The sequence below is a fragment of the Megalops cyprinoides genome, chromosome 20 (assembly GCF_013368585.1).
Source record: "Megalops cyprinoides isolate fMegCyp1 chromosome 20, fMegCyp1.pri, whole genome shotgun sequence".
Lineage (NCBI taxonomy): Eukaryota > Metazoa > Chordata > Actinopteri > Elopiformes > Megalopidae > Megalops > Megalops cyprinoides.
In genome coordinates this window covers 11,476,808-11,501,261 of record NC_050602.1, presented here as the reverse complement: position 1 = coordinate 11,501,261, position 24,454 = coordinate 11,476,808, and the positions used below count along the sequence as shown (strand labels likewise).

At 45.1% G+C, this 24,454-nt stretch overlaps 1 protein-coding gene across 1 annotated transcript in view; it reads right to left on the bottom strand.

Annotated features, from left to right (window-relative positions):
* LOC118795327 (ephrin type-B receptor 1-like) overlaps positions 1-16,579 on the bottom strand; it is a 155,614-nt gene extending 139,035 nt beyond the window's left edge. Inside the window, exon 1 of the mRNA XM_036553738.1 lies at positions 16,359-16,579. Within this exon, the coding sequence (XP_036409631.1) occupies positions 16,359-16,416 (58 nt within the window). The 5' untranslated portion in view covers positions 16,417-16,579. The remainder of the gene's footprint in view (positions 1-16,358) is intronic.
* Positions 16,580-24,454: the final 7,875 nt, after the last annotated feature.

The window sequence follows — 24,454 nt, the reverse complement described above, 5'->3', positions numbered from 1 at the left end:
ACAATCTCCGCGGCTTGCCTCAGAAGCAAACTAAGCTTGGCAGGTCCGAACGGACGCAGGTAAAGATCTCACGTAACCTTCGCTGGAATCACTCGGATGTCTCCCATCTGCGCACGATTTGAGCCCCTTCCCGGCAAAACATAAAAACAAAAACCAACAAAAACACAGCAAAACAGCAGCACCGTAAGCTTTTGTTTTGGGTTTTTTTTTTTTTTTTGCTGGGAAACGGACTCCCTGGATCAGGCAGATATTGTCTATATAAGATAGTAAACAGGTTGGTACAGGATCAGGGTGAATGAAGACGGTAAACAGAAAATAGAGAACAGGGCACGTGATCTCACCCCTCACATTCGCAGACAGACAGCAGGTACTCCAGACATAACAGATCAGAGGAGGAGTGCGTGAGAGATGCGGAGAGATAGAAGGAGGAGTCGGTTAAACAGACACAACATTCAGAACGCCACAACGGCAGGTATTCAATATTGATGCAGCAGTCCTCGTGTTGAAAACCGCAACAATCAGCTTCCATAACGCTCTCGGAAAGGAATGGGTCACGCGCAGACAAACACAGCGTTTTGACAGCTTTAATATTGATAGGGTTTTGTTTTACTTTATTTATAATAGAGAGGGCCCTAACCGCAAAGCAATAACTAAAATCTTTGTGGAAAGTAACTAAGAATTTTAACCATATTCTTCAGAAAAAAGTAATGGAGCCTCAGTTTAGTTGTGCGCTTATTACTACCCTGAACTTACAGAACATTAGCCCAATCTGTGCAGCAATACGGCACAATGTTTAAATTTAAAGTGTTTAAATATTTACACTGGAAATGCAACAGATCCATTTTTAAAAAATCATACCAATACCTGTTAAATATACATGAAAATACGCGTCACATTACAAATATATGTTATTGCAACATCCATTTTAATGCCCTTACATAATTTGGTATTTGTTGAAGATGAACAGTATATTTTTAGGCATTTATCCATGTAATATTTTATTCAATATATTTCTGTACTTATACATGAACAAGTATTTTATATATCTTATTACTTTTTCAGTGCATAAATAAGGCATGTGTTTAAGCTTACTGTGAGCTCATTTCACAAGATACCTTTAAGTAGATGAAACTCCCTGCCGTGTGCCCTCCTGCACGGCCGCACAGGAGCTCCCCCTACAGTACATATTTAGTCAGACCACGCAGGGGCATTAACAGAGAGACCCTTACCAGGGGACAAGTCTATAACCTGAAGCTGACAGGGCTCTGGCCCCATGCCAGGCAACATTACTGTTCCCTCAATTACTGATTGGTTAACTGGTTTAACTGACAGACTGGTTTTACAGCCCGATGGGGAGGGGACTTCGAGACAGGTCAGCATTCATTACTGATACCTCTAAAGGTCTACAATTCCACCCACCCACACGCAGCCCAGGAACAATAGTTTTAAAAGCTCATTAATGCTAATTAGACAACCCTCCCACACACACACACACACTCCTCCCCCCTCCCAGGGGCCTATGCGGGCACAGAATGGATGTTTTAATTCCACTTTATAATGTTTAATATCTTAATCAGCTCATACACTCTCGATGATATGTGTGCCAGGTGATGCATGTGTCTTACAGGCATACTAAAGTACAAATGTCAAGCTGTGGAGCAAAGCAGTATAAGCCTAAAGCCTCTCCCAAACACCCCCCAAACACCCCACCCCCCCCCCTTCTCACCCTGCAGAATTAACCTAGTCCTTCCCCAGTCAACCCGTGCCAACTGGAAGCCATCAGCCAATTGGGGGGAATTAGAAGATTAACATAATTAAGGTATTCACTTACAGGAAAAAAACAGAGGAGCAATTTGCAGGCAAAATTGAACCACGAATACCGTATTATTCCCCTGTCATTACAGCTAAACTGCGGGGCAGTTTTGGTTTCACCTGCCCCCATTTTTCTTGGGGCAGAGCCAGGAGGTAGGGGCCTTTTGTTCATTTTTTGCTCATTTTACAAGGGGGGACTCAGACGCCCAATGTATCGCGTTCCACACTGGCTGTTTTGTCAATTTCCCGAGATGACCCGCACTCAAAAAAAAAACAAAACAAAAAAAAAAATCACCTGTTTTACTCCGGCAGCCATTTTTACCTCCGCCATGACAGGATTATATCCGAAAATAATGCATCTTATCTCTTTTAGGAGCCATATGCCAAAAAAGTGGGCTCTAAGAATGCCTGGCACGGTGCCAGTCCTTTAATTGCAAGCCCCTCTCCTCCACAAATTGTTTCCCATTACTTGTCTTTTAATGTGCTGATGTCAACAGCGAGGGGGAAACGGCAGGGCATCTGAAAAAAAAAAAATCATTAAAGGTTAGCCACACCGCTCCAACTATGCGATGTCTGAGGAGCGACCCGAGCTTTTGGGGGCCCGTTGCTGCTCTATCCGGCTGTGGAGAGAGCTGTCAATCACAGCCGCGGGGTCAAGAGACGGGGGGCTCGGCAAAGTGCTTAGCTGAAGAGATCTGATTGAGGCCATTCATATTCCAAAAAGAGGGTCAGAAGCGTCAAGACAAGCCACTCCTTAACGCTCAAAACCGCGACCGAACCCTGAGAGGGCATTTCCTGGGAAACACAAATGGAACCAGGTGTAGAGTATTATTTATTTAGGAATTAAAGATCTCTGATTATACTAAATGGCATATGCCTCGCATCTGAGACAAATTTAAATGCAGAGGTATTTCTTGTGCTCTGACAAAATTCATATGTTAAACAGAAAAAGAAAATCATTATATATGACTTGCTTATGAGCTGAAAGAGAGCAAACGCAGTTGACTGTCAACAGTTAGATGACAGCTTTAGTAATTAGTTTTTAAGCAGTTCAACAGACAAAGATATTTGCTGAGGAACCATGGTCTCATGTATGGTATTCAGTTTGTAATCTTGTTCAATCTTTTCACCCTCACACACATTTAAAAGGTTTCTAAAACATAAGGGCTGTTGGGCCTCAGAGTACTGTACAGTCTTTTCTGAGCGTAATTTTTCTCAATAATCATTGGCTGCTTTTAAAAAGTAAAACTGATATAGACATCTTCTATTGCTCTCTTTTGTCAGAAATTCTTGCTACTAGAGAACTTGTGAAGCAAAGTTGGAGCAAAATTTGCAGAGGTGAGATATGGACGATTCTGGACATGACAACAAACACACACCACTGAAGGCTGCTTTGGTATTTAGCGAGACGGGCTCATCTGGGGTGTAAGAGAGCAGAGCTTCATTCCGGAACTGTCTCTGTAACTGACACTGTTGTTTTTTTTTTGGTTTTTTTGCAGCTCTTGTCACTCTTGCTCCGTGTATCCTATCATTAACGGACTGGAAATTGCTCTGGATAAGTGTCCACAAAATAAATAAATTCATAAAAGAACTAACAACAAAACATGCCTTTGAGGGGTGTTGTGTGAGGATCCCCCTTCTGTATCTGTCAGCAAGCACGCACCATGTCCGTTTTTTACTATGTTACAATGGTTAAACAGTAGCAGTGTTGCACTGGTGAGGAGCAGAACCCCTCACCAAAAAAGGTTGCCAGTTAGACTCCCTGTTGGGGCACTGCTGTTGTACATACGGGCAAGGTACTTAACCTAGAACTGTCTCAGTAAATATCCAGCTGTACAAATGAATAACATGTAAACACTGTAACCTATGCAAGTCGCTCTGGATAAGAGCGTCTGCTAAATGCCAATAATGTAATGTAATGTAATGTTAAGTCCAACCAAACGCTTCCCCTGGACTATTTTTGGCTGTTGTTCATCAGAGAACAACAGGATCTGCCCTTTAACTCCCACCCTGTCTCACCTGGGCTGATACAAAGTGAGTGCCAGGCACAACAGAACAGTGGAGAAGGGGAAGGCTGGCTGTGTTAACGGCAGCCAGGGCTAAACAAAGCTCTCGTGCTGCCTCGCGCGGTCCAGCCATGCCTCGTAAGCCGCCGGTAAGAATCTCACACCACGCCAAGCCCGGCTCAGTCTGGGATCCGTTCTTCTTCCGCATGCCAACGCAGCTTAAGGGCTTGCCGCTTAACACCCCTTCTCATCCCCGGGCCTTCGTTTCGAATCTAGTAGCGCTATATAGAACAAAATTATACAGGAGCCCAAACACGTATTAATCTGCTGGAGGGAGGGACGCAAATCCCTTTATTTTGAGGCATTCCTAACGCCATACGGTGCATCTTACCGGCAGCGGGCTGGAAAATCCTAGAAATGTGCGGAGCTGGGGGAAGCCCTTGCTGGAAATCCCGCATTTAAGGGTTGCGTTTTCGCACGTATGAGGGGACCCTCCTTTCAGTGTGTCCCACTGTGACAGCACTGTGCTGGACTGCCTACAGGCCATGCTGAAGTCACTGTGAGCCTCAGTAGTGCCGAGATATTCATTTGAAATCCAGCATTTTGCATTGAGAGGGAGACAGGCTTTCTCTCATCACTTTTATCAATAAATGGGAATATAATGGGCAATGTTTTAAAAATCTTGAGAGGTGTTACCTAATGTTAGCGAAACCGTGTATCATCACACGCACCTCGCTGTGTGGCGGTGATTTTTTTGAGCCTCAAAAGACGCCAGCCTGTGGCGCTAAACATCGCATGCCAGCTCTCGGCGTGGCGCTCAAATAAACACGAACCCGCCCCCTTCTGAATACAACGTGGCATAGTCTTTAAGAGAGGCGCCTTGAATGGCCCATTAACAGGAGCAAATGATGTGTGCACAAACTGTGTGTAGAACGCCGAGACCCTTTCACCTCACGCACAAAAGCGAACGGCGCTGGCCAAATCACACACTCGCAAAAGTCACACCGCAGAGCTGGCCCCTTCTCCACGTCCAGGAGGGAGAAAGAGAGGGGGAAAAAAAGAGATGCTCCTGGTTATAAACTCAGAACAAAACACCCCCGGCACTTTTACACGGCCTTCCTGAGAGATTAATGTGACACGTAACAGCTTTACTGTGTCGTTCCTTTCTTTTAAAAGGAAATAACCGCTGTTACAAACGCCTGATACATGTGTCGAAATGACAGGTCTGTGAATCAGCGCAGCTGCAGCTGGGATTGAGCCTCGCTGTGTTTTTACACACTCCTTTGGAGGCTGCAAAAGATCCTGGCAACAGCTTGTGTGAACCGAATCCCAACCGCAATCCAGCATTATAAACTGTACAAGTGCCTGGTTTTATTACCAAAAGGCCAACGAGGAGCCTAATCTTTGGTGCGGTTGCGCTAACCATGTAGCACCTGTTCAGCTCCGTTCCGCTAAGGAAAGGTCTCTACATGCTGTAGTCATGCAGCACAAACCACTGACCAAAACCACAGTCGGGCAGATTTAGCACCACATTGTTTATTTAGAAATACGCCGCACCACAGTTCTGTTACGCTGAGTGTATTGCACTTAGTCAGCTTTCAAATAAAAACTCCCAGCATGCCATACTCACACGCAGTGCCAGTGCTCATGACAGTCCTTATAGGCTGGCTCTGCCCCTTCTGTTTCTGACAAGAGGGCGGCGCTCCTCTCAGACAGACGGCCGCTACCCACTTCTCTGTTCCCATTCTGCAGCGGAAAAAAGACGGTCTCTTTGGCAGCCAGATCCGAGAGCCTTTTTTTTTTCGCGGAGAGAAAATGAGGGAAAAGTGACTCGACCGATCCGAGTCCCGGAATCCAGGCGAGTAGGTGTGAATGAGACCGAGCGTCAGGCGTCGGCGCCTCCCAGGGTATGAAATGCAGATCAAAAGGTATTAATAACATCGAGCCAGGCAGCCTGAACGGAGGAAACCGGGAGGAAGGAGCAGATAATGATCTGCGAGCGCGGTGGTCCCGCTGGAGAGGGAGAGAGAGCGCAGGCTCTGCTGACAGGCCAGCTGAGCGAGGTCTGATTCTCAAACCCCCGAACCACCCCCAACAAACCTCCCCGGCACACACCCCTCCAGCCATAACCACCGCACCTCTGCCTTTTCAGCCGGCTCCTTTCAGACTGACAGAATCAGGCTGGACCGAGACTCAACAGGTATGCAGTACAACAGAGCCGGAGCGCCAGGCCTTGGTTAGTTACCAACACTGCAAAGCCCAGCCAAAAGGCGCCACAGAGGCCAGCACAATTTAACCCTCACAGAGAATGACAACAAATACATGAACAGTAATTGCAAAAATGAGGATCATATTTTTCCTGCATATAAAAACAATGTGTAACATACAGTATATATCCGTTTCACCACATTCATATATGTCATATGCAAAAATACCTATGTATTGTAACATGTACAAAAACACCCCACTATTTCATAAGTTCAGGACAATTACATAGAGAGGAAGGTGTCAATAATTGATGTGTTTGTCAAGAGCTGGGCAAGGTGAAAAATGGCCACAAAGATTTGGAGAGGGATTGGTCAGCAGTTTCGGAGTAGTGATTACAGCATATGGACTCTGAGGTTTGTTTAAAGTCCCATTTTACCTTTGCTGACAAAAAAGCCCCTCTCTTAAAGGGTTTTATATTTCAACCTTTCAGTTAGTTGGATTCCAAGGTTAGAGGCAGAGCCAGGGTAGGGTCCTGCTGTTGAATCTCATTAGCAGTGTACTCTGTCTCCAATGCTCCATTGAAAATCCAGCTGTATGAACAGGCTGCAGAATGTCATATGCTAATTGATAATTGAGTAATGTGTGTGATGTCATGGCTGGGCTGTGGTGGTCATTCCTTTTCTGACCACCGGGGGCAGCACACCCAGTTCCTGTCATCCTTCCGGACCGGCGGCTAATCCTGCTGTGTCATTAGGAGAGCCCCGCTTTCTCCCACTGCCATTCCTCCCGCCACTTCCGATCAATAGATAATTACCTGAGAAAGGCCTTCTCTGCACCCAGGGCTCCCAGAACTGAACACAAGAGAGCAACGGAATCTGAGTGAGACAGATCTCAAAACCAGGTCATTACAGCCTTCTGCTCTCCACCACTAGCTAGTTCCACCTCTTCTTTTTTCACTCAATCACTTCTTTTCTTTTACTTCAATAACCTCCTCCGACCACCACCACCTATCCTGTCTCTCCCCCTCCATCTTCAATAAGGGCAGCAGCGTAGCATCGTGGTAAGGTGCAGGGCTTGTAACCAAAAGGTTGTCGGTTTAATTCTCTGCTGGGGCACTGCTGCTGTACCCTTGGGTAAGGTACTTAACCCAGCATTACCTCAGTAAATATCCAGCTATAAAAATAGGGTAACGTAAAAATGGTAACATATGTAAGTCGTTCTGGATAAGAGTGTCTGCTAAGTGACAGTAATGTCAGATATTGTATGAAAGTGGGGGAGAAGTGAAAGACAATGTGTGCAGGTCATAACTGTGGAAAAAACGCCAGGACTCACTTTGTATATGGATGCCCATTGCATCATCCCCATGTAAACATCTGTTGTCTTTTGCATTTTCTGTCTCTGAAAACAATGATGAAACCTCTAGGTGCAAAGCAAAATTCAGTCACTTCATTCAGCACCAGCATAGCTATCTCTCACCATATGTATGAAGGTCTGGCTGAATGAGGCAAGCCTGTCACACAAAACCATTACACATCGTTAAATACATGTTCAACAAACACTAGCTGGGATGAGAGCTAGAAGCCCCCCACCACTCCGCCCCTTCGTCCAATCCTTTGAGCGCTCCCCCGCTCCCAACTTTAGCCGGGGGCTAAAAAGTAAAATGAACTCATTATGTCAAAGCCCCAAACCAGATTTCAAAAGTAATAAATGAAGCCTTTTGTCCATGCAGTTCCTCAAATCCAACTGATTTTTCCTCTCTCTCGCCTTCCCTGGCAAGACTCTGTGCCTGTGTGTCCCCTATGTAAATACTACAGCGGATTCATATTTCAACTCTGAAGAGAAAGGGAAGAAAGTCAAACTTCAGGACTGCTTGCTATTTAAATGAGAGAGTGAGAGAGAGAGAGGGAGAGAGAAAGAAGGGAAAAAACACAGCCAATTATTCCCCAGACGTAGGTCGGAGGCAAAAGGAGACTGCTGCTGCTTCAAGTTTTAATTAAAACGTCTTTCCTCTAAAAGAGAAAAAAAAAAAGGCCAGTGTTGGATTGTGGTCGGAGCGGGCCGTACGGGAAACAATGAGGCCTTGTTGGAAGAGTTTGGGGAGGAGGGGTGAGGGGACATGAATTTGGTATTTTATTAATCTAAGTGGTAAGGGTAGATTCCCTGAGAGCGGGTCCTGACAGCACCCTGGAGCTGAACTCCATAATCAATGTGCTTTGCAACATCTCTCCTCTGAATAAGGGCGCATGTCTCCCACTACCTGGTGCTTAAAGCACTCCATACTCTGCATACAGATGACCCGCAACGCAAAATAAAAGAATCGAGTGAGGAACTGTCAGCTCTAACATAAGAGGACAGACATACCGCACCACGCTCTGTCTGCCTGCTGAATCACTCGTCAATGGTAAGGTCCCAGCTCTCACAGACTGGACTGTTTCAAGGTTACTTCTCTGCTATTCACTGTTATGATTAATGGGACATAACAGTTAATTACTTGTAACTGACATTTCCAACAGCTTGCTGAGTGCCACTCTAGTGGTGTAGTTTCGAGGGAATCAAACCCAAAGAAATTCTGCAGTGAGAAATTAATTAAAAGAGCCATTCCATCTCATTTCTCTCGCTTTCTGCTCCCTACACCAAGACTAAACAGCTCAGAGGACCAGGGACTGTCGTCAGCCCTGAAGACCCCCCCCCCCCAATCCGGCTAAGCCCCCCCATGTGTCCCTCACCAGTACCCCTTCCCTCGCTCACCTCCTCTCACTCACACCAGCGACCTCTCATGGCCTGGATATCGAAATGTACCCAAGCTACACAAATACCCCCACCCATTTACCAGCCCCACCCGGTTCTCTGTGTTCCATGAGACTTTGCAAAGCAGGCCCCCACCCCACCCCCTACACACTACATAGACACAGACACACGCACATATGCATACGCGCGCGCACACACGCACACACACACACCACTTTGCTTTTCCGCTGGCTCTCCCTGGAAAATAATGAGGCGTTGTTCATTCGAATGCGAGGGAGCAGCGGTGGCGGCGCCGGCTCGGGCCCCAGATCTCACACCTGCTCTCTCATTACCGCCAGGTCCCGGTCCACCCCGCGCCGCGACTCTCGCTCACCGCCTTGCCCCACTTATTAATCACACCCCGGCCGAGAGCAGCCCGTCCGTCTCCGCTCCGAGCGCGCACCAACCCCCCCCCCCCCCCCCCCCAACGCCGACACGCGCCGGCTCCTAATAACCCTCTGAATGCTTAATCCGTGGGGGCTGAGTGTTGGCCTGTATGAATTAGACTAAAGCAGGGAGTCTGTGCGCTCTCTCCTCCGTCCTGACATCACTCTCCTCCTCCTTTTTTTTTTTCTCCCCATCATAACAATTAGTATGCCTTTGCTTCTGTTTAGAGTGACATCTGAGGGTCACATTTTGGATGTTGTTCATTTCAACAGCCAATACTTTGCTGACACAATCAGGTTTTAGTACCTTACTCAAGGCACATGAGAGTACAGCCCCGCTAAGGACTGGAACCTGCAATATTCTGGTTACCAATGTCCTAACTAGCACACCACACTGCCACACTCATCCGAACCAAGAGGGCAGGATTGACACAAAACTATATACTGTGGGTACTGTCCACTGAAGCTGGACTCAGAAGTAAAGAGATACCAACAGGAAGGCAACACGTCTTGTGTGAGAGGAACTGCTGAACTCTATGGGTACAGCAGTTTGACCCAACAGGCGCAAAGGTCTGCTGTGGACAGATTTATCAGAGTCCTGCCAACTACATGACCCTTGAACAGGAAAGTGGCAAGGCCAAAGAGGAAGTCATGACATGGTATGAGTGTAGGAGAACAGCTCTCTCAGCCACATCACTGAGGAACACAAGCTTGACCAAAGCCTTCATTGTGCTTCTGAGACCGGAGGGGAAGGATATTTGGGTACAACAAGAGATCCAAAATCCAGCAGTTTTTTAGGGGTCTTTTCACATGCCTGCAGTTTCCCAGGAGCACGAGCAAAGATTAACCCACAATTCCACCAAACAATGAAAATATAGTGACTTATTATTTCAAACCTGTGGGCAGAAAATCAAACACACTGGCAGAAAGGTGGAGTAATTGTTTGTGGAAGAAAGAAAGAGGTTCTGAACAAACACCGAAAAATACAGATGCAATACCTTTATGAAGGCTGAAGATTAAAGTATTAAAATGTCGCACTCATATAGTACACAGTGCATATTAAACATATTGTTATGTTTATAAATATGTTTCACAGGTTAAAAATATCTCAAGGACTGCCACTTTCCCGAATTCTGTGCATAAACAGCACAGAGCAAGTGCAATTTTCAGTCCTGTTGAAAACACACCCCCTTCCTCTTGCAGCTTGCATTCTAATATCGCTGTACTCTGGAACGAACATCCACTTCAGGCAACATGATGAAGCGGTTGGAGAGCACGGCATGCCATGCAGACAGTCACGACTCAGTAAATGTTGGAACATTGAACTCCTTGTGGGCAGCTTAATGCTCCCATTACAGGTTAACATGGCGCACGCAACTCCATCCATCTTTACCGGAGCGGCTCTCTTCGCTCAATGAGCGTCTGGGCCCAAAAATACGTGCGCATGACGTGAAAAAGTGCCGGCAAGAGTGCTTTTCATTTGGCTCTGGGTCATCGTCGGGCTCGTAGCATGGGCCATAAATTCTCGCATTTAATGTGTCACTGTATATTTTCTCTCCGCCGGCTGCATTTGCGAGGAAAAACACCCTCAAAGTGAAGGAGCTGCTTTATTTTGCCGCCCCCGCTTGGCAAGCGGCTCGGTTATTCGGTGCCCACGAAGGGAATCTCGACTGCAGGAACCTACTGCCAGCCGCTCTGCCAATAAGTTCTATGTGCGTCTGCAGCCAGAGAGCGGCTTACCAGGAGCAGGTTCTCTCTTTTTTGAAAGGACAATAAAAAAAACGCAACTCAGCTTCCTGCACAGCAACTTCAACAGGAAGTGACACACACACATGGTGCCGCGAGAACATTGGTGATTGGTGGCTTCTGGGGGTGGGTGTCCTGGTCATGTCAACGAAGCGTGGCAGAGGGTTCAAAGGTCATGTGGAACACTTGTCACGTCACCCCCATGAGCAATGAACCCCTGAACCTGAACCTGGATATACAGCCACTGGAATGCTAGGAGGTCCCAGGAAGAAGGGTAATGTGCAATGAATTAATCTGAGAATTTTGCTGCAAGAGGAGGGAGTGGTTGTCATACAATGCTGCGGTTATCAACACAACATGCTGTAAAGTGCTAATCTGTTACAAGAATTAGTAACTAATTGTCTCATTCTCCATGCAATAGGGTACTATCCTCCTGTGTTTTATCTATGGGGACAGGGGGCTGGGAGAGTGTGGGGCAGAATGGAATGTGGAATGTGGTCAGTAGCCTCTCCAGCTTAGACATTCTCCTTCGCACCTTGCAGCTCAGTGACTGATGCTTCCAATAAGGTTAGCCGCAGCTCAGGCGGACGGAGTCAAAAAGGGGCCTGCACAGCCAACAGCATGTGCTAAGATCAAATAAACAACACCAATTGGCCCTCGGTCGAGCCATAGCCCGGTAACGGGCTCACGACCCCGGCGAGAATGCACAGCAGCACATCCTCTCAGGGGTTAAGAAAAATAACAGCCGCAAATAAATAAAAAGAGGTCAGACCGAGACAGAGAGAGAGAGAAAGGGAATTTGCATGTCATTAAGGGAACGGCGGCGTTCGCGGCATGCCCAGATCATTATTCACCGGGGCCATTGTAATTCCCCGCACTTACAGCGGCGTTGCTTATTTCCTATTTGCCCTGGAACCAATTAAAGCCAGATTGGCCTCCTCGCTCGGAGTCCTGGAACAGACAGATGAATTAAGAGACAGGTAGGTATCAACAGGGACAACAGTGTAGGACCGAGGCTCCCCCACCAGCAAACACTGCCCAGCAAATTACCTGGGGCTCAGTTTGGATTTAACACACATTAATCAGCAAGAGAGAGAGCGGAGGGAGAGAGAGGCGTGCACGTGCGTGTCGGCACGTATGTACACGCGTGCGTGTGTGCACACGTGTGCGTGCCTGTGTACTACCCTGGAATGCAGTCATCGCAAAGTCCTTTCACACAATCAGCAACGCTTTTAATGACTTAATCACCCAGTTCATTAGGTAACGATTTCCACGGCACTCGTTATAAGAGACAAGTCAACAGAGACAAGCACAACTTTGTAATCCCAGGGCTGTGCATTTTAAACATGCTAATCCTCAAACTAGCAACACAATTATAATAACTGATGCTCACCTTCAGATGGCTATAATTATTGCCATGCAATGACAAAGGAGCACCTTAATGAGTAAATAAACGAGAGAAAATACTGATCGAAGTAGTCCAGTTATCGAATCCATCTGGCCTCAAAGTCTGGAATACTGTTCATCACACAGTAGTCTACTGGCAAGAGTCTTTTCTCCATAGGCGTAGGTGTGTTCACATTGGTGAAAAAATGTATGTTTGATGATAAAAGGGGTTGAAGAAAAAAGGTATATGTTGGCCACCTCAGTTGATCACAATCACATAAAGGGAGGTTAATAGTAATATTAATAATTAATTGTTCTGATTTGATTCTAAATGGGAAATAGCCTGGGGCCCTGCACAAAGCTTATGTGAAGTGGCAGAACTGGGCTTTGAATTATCCAGTATTTATTCATTTATTGGGCACATACGTACGTGCATTTCAAAGATACATAATCATACAAGTCACAAGAACAAGGGCATAAATGGTGATCAGTGAAGCAACATGTAGTGTGGGGAACCACTGTGTTGATATTGTTGCTGAATCTCATCAACATACTGTATGAACGATCACTTCTCACTAAGGCATCACCATGACACATATTAGCACTGTTGCATACACACACCCTCTTCCTCACAATGGCCACATGATAGTCTCTGAGCTCAAAGAAAACACAACAAATTAGGATCCAAAGGGGAAGCCTCTTGACATGGCACCCCCTATTGTCCTAATTGACACTGCACACGTTGATACGTGAAAGGAAAGCGTTGGGGTTGTATGGCCCATGTAGAGAAGGAGTATCCACCGCATCATTACAGACTAGACATGCCAAAGGCCTCGTCACCACCAACCATCTGCGCCGAAGGCTGTTGCAACCAGGCCAATGCCACCGTTAACCCCGCCCGGAGGCTTGGCTGTGTTCAGATAACTGCAGCCACCCAGATGGCAGACATCACGGTCAGCAGAGAAGAAAGCCTCAGATTCAGGTGTCCGTGACGATCAGAGTCTCCCCAGTGCTGCCTACCATTACAGACCGTGCTTTGACACTTTGCACTTACCACTGTGATTAGCAGATTAGAGGCATATAATCTGATTCCCCATAACACTGAGAGACTAGGCCTCGAAGCCACAGTGTAAACAAAGAGCCTAAGGGCAAAGTGGGTATCAGTGAGCATCTTAACCTCCTAAATGATTTAACTGGAGAGGAGAAAACTGGCCTTTTAACACCTCTATCCCTGACTTGGAGTCCATCTCCACCCTGGAACTTTACACAAACCTTAAGAATCCAACAGGTTTCAAACAGAACTTGGTTTGATTTGCAAAACAAAAACAAAGAAAAATGCAAATGACTGCGAAGGCTGTATCTGCCTTTTCAGACAGGGAAGGTTTTCATTCAGAATAATCAGGCTGCAACAGCCAGGAGAGGTCTGAGATTAAACTAAGCCTGCCGAGTCCTTGTGGGAGATCCGTTTTGTATCTTCTGTGTAGATATGCCTGACACGGCTGCTCACAGCCATGTGACCCAGCGATTTAAAAAGGAAGGGTCGGGCGGACGGGCGCTGGACAGAAACGAACGCCCACGGGTGAAATTCAACACAATTCTGTCTGTACTTAGTGCCACATGTAAAGAAGAAGTGGAAATCTAGACGGAGTGAGCGAGAATGAACGAACGGTGGCTGGGGCAGTTTCTTTTGGCTATAAAGTACAAACGAACAACCAACTTGCACTCGCCTCTTCGAACAGTTGCGTTTTTCTGGAGCGCAATCTGCTTCACATGCACGAAGTAGCACATGAAACGAACCGTGTGACGTGTCTGCGGGCTCACACTCAAACGAGCCTGACCGCACCAAAAATACCCAGTGACTGGGGATACTCCAGACGTGACTCTGTCGCTTGGTGATAAATCGGCGCAATCAATCAAAACCGAATCATATTTTATAGACGCTCTCACAAAAACAATTATCGGTCGCTCAGCGTGCTGACACTAAACATTTCAGAATAAAACAGACTATCTCCGATCTATTGTTCAATAGAATCCTTGCTGAACAGTTTTAGAGCGAGGAGAGCATCGGTGCTCTGGCTCCTTCACAGACGGAGAGAAGACGACGGACAGGACGCGCGATGCTCCCAGCCTTCCGATACAAAATCAGGCTGAATTGTCAGTACAACTGAGGATGGTCATTCAGTTTAAACTGCATGTCTTATGGTCGGTCTACTGCAATGATATATCAAAATCAACAACGTTTTTAGAAAAATAATAATAATGATGATGATAAAATACTGCATACAAAACAAATGGCATACAAGACCCCTGCACAAATAAGATATATGCAAGAGTATGACACGGTAATTGAGAAGTTCTTCTGACAACACAGAACAAGCAGAATTGAACGGGACACGGACGAGTAAAACAAGCAGTCTGCTATGGAAAGGTAACGACGTGCACTGGCGCGCCGAGATACTCCAAGAACGCCCATACAAATTCCAGTGTTCAGCTTTGTGTTAAAAAAAAAAAACGTATCCAACTGCTATAGCGAATGCTGGCATAGCGTTTTGCAATTAGGTAGCTACAAATATACACAAATACGCTTAATTGAAAACGCTACGTTATTACGTTATTGTTACGAATTTCATCACGTACTGTCCACTCCCCCGAGACAAATAAATCCGAAGAGACGGTTTCTTTGTTTTAACAAAGCTATACCTTTCTTCGCCTACACTATATTAAGATTTTTAAAATATTAAACTGGTTGCATTATTCTATTCGAGGAGTGATATTTCAATCAACAGGTGCAAAGTGCAGGTTGCATTTTCGCATGCATAATTAGCCATCATGTGCACAGATTGCCTATACGGTGTATATAGAGTGAATGCGTGTTTATTATTCATCCGAGAATCTAATTCACAACCTTTCCCTGCCTTATAGCCTGTGTAACGAGCGACGCTTGTTAACGACTGGAGCTGTTAATCCTGTTAAATCGCCATTTGAAAATGTTAATACCCGTGTCCTCTCCCTGTGGCTATTCCCAGATCAGAGGCGTTAATTAAAAATAATAACATGACCTAAATGAAATACGTCCACAAGCTGCACGGTGTAGCTACCGTTCCCTCGCCCGTGTAGCTTGATGAAGGCACTGATGTCACAACAACGAATACCTGTTGGGCAACAACACTTAAATGGCTCATAATAAGACAATTATTTGTATTAACGACAACACACCGAAGGAAAGTTGCGTTGTTGTTATTTACAGAAAGTCACTAAAACATGTAGGCTAGACACCTACAATGCTTTTCTGTTAAAACGCCAATGATTCAGCATACTACCTGGAAAATGTATCACTTTAAACAAGTGACTCTCACTTTTTTTTTCCAATAAGCAACACTAATTAACAACATCAACATAGAGCTATTCATCAGTCTATGAGAGGGTTCTTCGAGCCCTACTCTAGATAGCTCGGCTACATCATTTCAAGCTTGAACTGAACGCACACAGGAAACACCTTCACGCCTTTTTAAGTGCCGTCAGAAAAATGATAAATAGCCACTGAATCACCGCCGCGAAGTCCAGCGATACTCGTCGGATCAGTGCCACACTTACTTTTCATGGCAAATGCTGCATAAAAGGTAATAGCTATAATCTGAAAACAAGGTAGGCTGTCGGTCGCCTTTCTGGCTGGCGGTTGAATTTCGACCCTTGATCTAAGGCAGTACAACACTGCATTGCAGCTTCCCAGAATCAATCCAGGAATCACCACGACGGAGACACGGCAGAAACAGTTTCTGGGGATGGAGAGTGAAGATGCAGATATGTGACAGTATATTGATTACAAATCGGTAAATACAGCGCAAAGGTAATATGCGTAAACGCGTCCACGTGCTGGGTTTTCTTTCTCTCAAGACAAAGTACTCCCATCTGCTTTGCATGACAGAAGATGTGAAATGCAGCTAGAATGTAGCATCCCCAGTCATGTGTTGGCACTGTATCCCGCACAAGCAGTCAAAAATCTAGACAGTAAAGTCCAATCAATTACCTTCCACTGCAGAGACCGTGGCGATTACACATAAAATCGCAAGCAAATCCACTGTCATGGCAAAGGTATTCTCCTCAGTTGCTCCCGCTATGAATACCAGAACACACGCGCACGCAATCCTTCGGTTGTCACAAAACGGTATTCCAGCAGCGAAGATTTTTAAGTCACATTTCAAGCCGGAGTGTGTAGTATGTGCGAGGCAGGCTTCGGACGCTGGTGGCTGGGGGGTTCGAGGGGGGTGGGCAAGCGGCTCCGAGAGACCCCCCTCATACCCCTTTCACAAGTTACGACCAATCACAGACTGAAAACTGCAAATCGCAAACCAATCGCAAATGAGCCGCCCCTCCCACCAGTATTGTTAGTCTAAACAAAAAAACTTTTCGCTGGCCTATTTGCACCGGTGACGCTGTATGGGGAAGGGAAACAGCGCCGACAAGTGGTCATTTTTTAACACGGCAGGAGAAAAATCAAGTTGCGCAAGTTGTTTTTTTTTTTTTCAGTCCGATGATCTAAAACCGATTAATAGCCAACACGGGTGATTAATGGGTTCCGTGGGCGGTGTGATAGCATCAAGAGGGAAACCGTTAGATGTTCTGTGCCTAAGATATGATAAATCTAGGTCATCTAAAATATGCTTTCAAGGCAGATTATTCACATAAAATTGTGATGCACTTTGTTCAATACATGCAATGCAAAGAATGTGGTGAGGACAAGATGGTAAAATATTATTCTTGTCCTGCTCAGCTTGTTATCACCATATGCTATTAAGGACCAAGGGTCAAGTAAACGAGTAAAATAGAGGTCGCAGTGCATTTTGACCGCGGACTTTTTGTGCTACCCTTACTGAACTGAAACGACAACTGATGAGTAACATGTTTCTTAATAAGCCAATTAGTAAGATTCCAAAAGTAAGACGTCATTTAAAGACGATTCCAAGGTAGGAAAGTTGGATTTGATGGCTTGAAAATCATTTTTTCCCTGTATTTATCTCTTGTATTGTTAACGCATTGTGGCTGTGCTACTTCTACCATTATCAGTATCTGTAATATATGCCACCTAGCACAGATTAAAAAATGGAGGAAAAACATTATATTGCTATTATGAAAAAAAGACTTCCATCCTTAATGCTGCTCCAATATTATCTACTACACAAGTGGAAAGACTAGGGATCATAATATTTGTTATAACATTCACAGTATAATTACAACATATAGGTAAATGGTCTTCTAAAATACACAGTAGCACTGATGATTTGCAGAGACTTTGTATCGATACTTGGTTGCATTTGACGCTTTCATTTAATGCATTCATCGTGGACGAACGCATTAGGTTAGATGAACAAGGAGCAGACCTGCGCCACCTCCCAGGATCTTTAACAGGCATGACAAAGCTACCTGAGAGGTACACAACCTGTCCCCAACTTCTGTCTGCACAGCACCTGTTGAATAAAAATGAAATGCTGCGGTCACTTTAACTGGAACAGATACTGCAGTTGTGTGCCATTCCAGATTCTGATTTAAACTGCTGCAAATTCCACAGTTCTTCTGCCCTTCTTACATAGCCCTGAACAGAATGAGAATTTGGCAATGATGTCTGATAAAGAAAAGGTTGATGTAGCTGTACTACTGTGTGTTGGCCTCTTCCATTCTCTTCTCGCTCTTATTATTCTATTCATTTGAACACAGCTCAAAGATCACAAAAAGCATTTTATATGTGTTCTTTATTGTTATTATAATTACATTATTACTATTTCACATAATTGATGCTGCTCTAGATTTTTGATGTCAGTGGCAGTGTCAGCAGAGCTTCTGTATCCTCAATAGTTAGATACAGTTGAATAGTCATAAGCAGCCTCAATTTAACACACCAGAAGGCATGTCTTACTTTGCAACCATATCAGCCAATGAGTAATGATTTTGCAAATTTTGAAAATAAGTTGCAGGTTTCAAGATGGAACCAATTAAGATTTTTTCATTGATTGATATGCCCTATTACAGCTGTAGTTTCATGGAGCACAGAGCCTGAACTTCCATCGCTGCTGATTATGTGACTTAAACACACATTGACATCTCTTCTGTGCCACTAAGGTTTGCTCACTGTCTGTTCCTTTGCCCCTTCTGAAAATCAAGCCATATGTTTTCAAAGTGAATTTATTTCACATATAAGTTCACATAAGCATTCAAACATTATGCCTTACAACAAAAATAGTAATCTTATTTAATGGTATCACCTAACATTTGTTTCAGCTCTATGAAGTCTAGCACTGGGATTAGTGTAAACATTGCAAGAGAACAAAACATGGTAAACATCTCAAGGATACTATATGACCTTTTATGTGCATTTTTTGTGAAATGTTTTCGGCCCTTAAATGTTTTTTTTTTTTTTTACATCACACCACTTCAATAGTTCCACCCACCTCGTTCTCCATTAAAAAAAATCTTTTTTTAATTAAAAATCTGACAGATTCTCAGAAATGCAGTGAAATGTGAACGGCTTCTATGATGCCATGTCTTTTGCAAGCCTGACTGTGTGTGAAGCACTTATGAGGTGCTGTAATGGCTAATGCTTTGAAGCCCCCTCACACACACACACACACACACACACACACACACTAAAGGCTAAAACCAAATTACCCACTAGTCATTCTCATCCTGTTATATTTACAGAAATGGGGTAAGGTGGGGTCTAGTCACATGCAACTAGCTGGTCATGTTGCTATTTAATTGACCACAAACACAAAATAATATTATAACACACAGGTCATTCAACCCATCTTTGTTCACAATGATGCCTATATGATAATAGATTTTATATAAATTCCACTCCTCATGCATGAAAAAAAAACCTTTTGTCTATTAAAAACAAGAAATTATGTCTCCCCATATGGTTTAAAAGAGCAAAAACACTATTAAATACAATTACGAAAAAAAATCCACAAAATGAAAATGGCCATCAATGAGGCCCTTAAAGATGGACTTCGATACATCTGAGAGTGGAGTGCATCAGCTGGATAGAAATCAAGCAACAGGACTCTCCCCAGATGCCCAACATGTGTGTGTGTGTGTGTGCTGAACCATAGATTATTCCTTTTATCTGCATGTACTCTCAGGAATCGCATCTGCATTTCAAATGTTCTTTAATTGCCTTGCAAGATCTGGGGACATTACGTGGGCATTTCATAATGATGTATTTACGACTCCGTGCCCCAAGCCTCTCTCCCCGTCCCCCCCCCACCGCCACCCCGGCCCCTGTCTTCCCCCCGCCCTCCGCCCGTCCCGGCATCCCCATTGTGAGAACGTGCTCCAGCAGATGGCCAACACAAAGACCCCCCTCCTCCGGGACACGCCGCGGACACGGGCCCCGCTGACTGGGGCTGATATTTGCTTATCAATAAAGCAGCTCCATACACCTGCTTCTCCCGCTCGCTCCCTCTGCTCCGACGGAGCCATAGCCTCTCGGAGCCTCTGGGATGGCCGAGGCCAGATAACACCGAGAAATATTACACACCCTACCTCCCTGCGCCCTCCTCTCCATCCGTACCTCCCTCTTACCCTATCTCCTCGGATCCACCTTCTTTATTTCTCTCTCTTCTTCCTTTTCTCCCCCTCCCCCCCTTCCTCTCCATCTCTCCAATGCTGCAGTTTTAGTCACAAGTGAGCATTCTGAGTGACACTGTTCAAATTCAAGTTACCTTGACTATAAAGAGAACAACTTTTGTCCCTCTACTGCCTGCCGTCACAGCATTATTACACATTCCCTGATATGAAAAACGTATTCTCTCTGCTGTCAACCCAGGGCGAACATCAGTATAGCTGGGGAGCTGCTGGGCTCAAGCACTATTTGTCATTTTTAATGACCTGGTCTAGATTGTTGGTGCTGCTCTCAGTTCTTCCCCCCCCCCCCCCCCTTTAGTGAGGATTTACGGCACACTCCAGCTCCTATTCGTCATCTCACAGCCCTCGGTAACAATGGAAATGTCTCTGACCCCGGGTCGTCTTTCAGAGAGGGGGCCGCATCCCGCTCCAATCAGTCCCCCGTCGCCGCACGCACCCCCGGGAGAGAGGGGTTAGGGGGAGCGTTCCTCCACAGCAGCGCAGCCGGCCATCTCCCCCTGTGCTGCCAAACCACAGGTACCCTAATGACCTAAGCATCGGATCAAACAACTGCCGCACCATTTGCAGATCCTAACATGCCGTCATTTTGCATCATAATCGAAGCAGAAAAAAAACATATCAATGTATCGCAAAAAATATCCTATAAAAATGGATTCTATTTGAGATTCTCACAGGTGGAGAGTTTTAATGTTTGTATTATAGATTTCTTTTTCCATGAAGCCCTAACGTTTGGAGAGGAAAGGAATAAAGTTCAAGACTACGAAAGACCCAGCAGATTTGTTAAGAAATTGCATTTGTTCTCTGAACCATTTCCTCGACTGCCTATGAAGGCTGGTCCAGTCCATTTTGAGTGAAGATGATTTATAGAGGCCCTGTTTTTCACTAGAGTTCATCTGAGCAGCACTGGCCAGTAAGTGAAGCAGAGAAGCCTTTACTTGATTGGCCTGAACCTGCTTTTGATCAATTTTGCATGATGTACAGACACGTCAGTTGAAATTTGGATCAGCCATTAGGATGGGATTCATCTGCACTCCACATGTTGACACTTTACCTTTGTATAGCTTTCATAGAGGTATCAGTGTAGCATTATGGAGCACGACTCATAACCAAAAGGTTGCTGGTTCGATTCCCTGCTGGGGTAGTGCTGCTGTACCCTTACCCAGGGTACTTAACCTAGAACTGCCTCAGCAAATATCCAGCTGTACAAATAGATAATACGTAAAAATTGTTACCTGTGTAGGTCGCTCTGGATAAGAGCGTCTGCTAAAAACACCAATAATGTAATGTATACTTCACAGCAAGTAATCGTAGTCACGGTGTATGCTGTACACTATGTAATGAAAACATAACAGGGTCAATCTGAAAAGTGATCTCCAATTTCTTTGTTACAAGCAAAATGATTTCATAGCAAATGCACAAAGGTCACCATCTATCGCATTATACACTAACCACAGAGGAATCAGCTACTGATAGGTGATCCTTACGATTGTCATGGTTGTTCATCTCAAAGCAGGTTCAAGACCATCAGTTCAGATGTTCTCTATGTCTCCGATTTTAGCTCATGGGCAACAAGTACGATACAGAATCTGCATTTTCCTCATTGGACAGTCATAGATTCATGTCATTAATACATTCCATCAATGCTTCCCTGTGCATGGAAGGCCTACATACAGTATACCCACCCGAAGTACATACACTGAAAATAAGGCATACCGAATAAAGCTGGCCTATTTTGGGCAAGCACGGCCACAGGTGAACACAAGAACAGGTCTTGCCTCTTAAGACCTCTCAAATCCGTCGGTCTCATCTTTAACCTGTTACCCAAAATCCTCCAGCCCTGCCGCGTCAAAACCCCTCAGCGAAATCAGCGCCCATTCTTGCAATTCCGCCGAGAAAGAAACGTCACCGACGGGAGGGACAAAGAAGCCCCGGCAAGGTTAATCAAAACATCCTTAAACCTTAGATCTCGACGGCGGAGCAAGCCGAGCGAGCAGTTTAACCAATTCAGCCGGCTCAATGTGGAGAAAGCTGCTCTGTGCGGAGAGATGAATGCATTCAATAAAGTCTGCCGTAAATGAAAGAAGGGAGAAACGAGGAGCGTTAGAAGTGAGACAAGACTTCACTGACGGCGCCGTAATCAAATCCAAAATGAATACCGCAGCGCTTCTCTCCGCAGGCAACCGCGCACTTGTCTGAAATTATCTAGTAAAACAGGTATTTAGCCCTGCGCAGGGAGATTAATGGAGGTGACGTGGCGGGAAAGTTCTTGGCAGGCTGACCACCGCAAACTTGAGCTTGAGTGGTTCTCAGCTCCCGCCACCAGTGTTACTTCTGCGATGAGAACAACAAACATAAAAAAAGAAATAAAAAAGTTGTGCAGCTGAAATTGCTGCCAAAGGCATGGTGCTTGGGGAGAGTGGAGGGGCAGACTCCTTTTGTGTATGTGCCTGTCCGCTTGACCCATCGCACAACCTTGGGGATGAACCCAGGTGTTAGCGCTTATCAAACCAGACATGGGGTATCCACAGGTGATAATACCAGGTTCTTGGCCTTATCACACCAGTTATTCATAAGTGATGATCCCAGGTTCTGGGGGCTATGAAACCAAGCACGGGGTATGCACAGGTAACGATCCCAGGCACCGGGGCAAGTCAAAACCGGGCATGGGGTGTGCACCAGCGTAATCAAGCTTATATAAAACGAGGGCCGACAAGAACACAAACTCAGCAGAAATAAAGGACTGGCACCGGTGCCGGCTTTTCTGCTTCAGAGGAGAGGAGAAAGCAGTCCTTAGGACCCGATTCAGATCACGAGTGTTCATTTGTCTTCTGGGGAATGCTCATGCACGCGGCTGTTTATTGTGTTCAGCAGCGAAAGGAGAGCAGAAGTATGTACCGAAATAGAGAGACTCGAACAAGCCAAGATCAATGAGCCTGAGTCCAAAGCCAAGACCACTCAGGGGCATCTGAGCGCAAGGCCGGCTGGCACTGCAGCCAAGAGAGAGACGCTGCGACGTCAAATGCAAAATTCAGTGCGTTCTTGTGTTCAGGGACGGAGCTCATGGTCAGGGTGCGGGGTTATGCACCTGCATATAAATGCCTAAATACTTTCAAATAGCAGATAGCCCTTTTAGTATTCTGTGATTCCAGCAGCACTAGCTCTGTGTGTGTATGTGTGTGTAAAAAGCATCTAATAGTCCATGTAAAAAAAAAAAACAGCATTTTAGAAGGGCGACTGCTAACTCCACTGGCTGTAGCTAGTGAGGGAATATTAACCAGATTCACCTATGAGTCATATCAACTACATACTGTAAGTGTTTGGAGTCATGAATAAGTAATTCTGTTTTCATCCCATTTATGTTTTTTTTCTTTGATTATTATTCCAAACTCATAAATCTGCCAAACAATAGCTCTTTCTTTGTAATGAATGAATTACATGATACTTTTCATGGAAGCAGTAGTATTGATTACTGTTTACCCCACAGCAAAATGGATAGAAACAGTGAAGTAATCTCACTGGACCAGTTAAAATCCTCACTGCAGATATTCTATAGTCAAACACATGGCACAAACAATAGACTCTACCTCCTCAATTTGGCCTCTCACTCCTACACAATAGAAAAGATGTGGAGGAACAAACATGAATAATTCATACTTCATAATTAAATACATACATCACTTGCAAAGGTTAATTAGAACTACATTTACCTATTTTACATGCATCCGTGAGTATGATTGAGCTTTTTATTTGTCACCGATTTAATCTACCGCAGCTAACATCCTATTGTCTGGAAACTCAGAAAATCAAGTGTTAAGGGAGCTGGTGTCTTTTCCCACCTCACAGTGAAATAAGCTTTATGTGAAATCAACAGACGCAAACTACTGTAGCAGCACAAAAAGAGTGCGCTTATTTCTGTGAATGTGTATAGCTGCATTTGTATATGTATGTGCGTGCGCGTGTGCGTGTGCGTGTGCGTGTGCGTATGTGGAGGTATTTGGATATGTATGAGTGTGTGTCTGTGTATATACACATATACACATGTGTGCATGCATGTGAATGTTTCTGTTTGTGTGGGTTTCCACCGGGTTATATAAATGTAGTTCACACTGTCTCTCTGCCGAGGCCATGCAAATGAAAGGGAAAAGACCAAGAGCCATTTACACCATGCTGTCGTTATCAGCGCTCGGCTTTCAGCGTAGCCAGGAAAACAGCCAATCGGGAGGCCAGCAAGACTGAGAATTCATTACCAGAGCACCCTGAGGTCCAGCATTAACAGCACCTTCTCATCAGTGTAGGTGGGGGGCAAAGGTCACGGCAGTGACAGAACCCTGCAGAGCCAATCACAGGTAGAAGATAACATAGGGCAAAGTTTTCATTTCGGCATTTTCATACTCCTATCATTTCTCTTAACACCAAGGACATGCGAGTAAGATATCAGTTCGGATCAGGTCAAAGCAAATTAATGGTATGACAAAGAATACC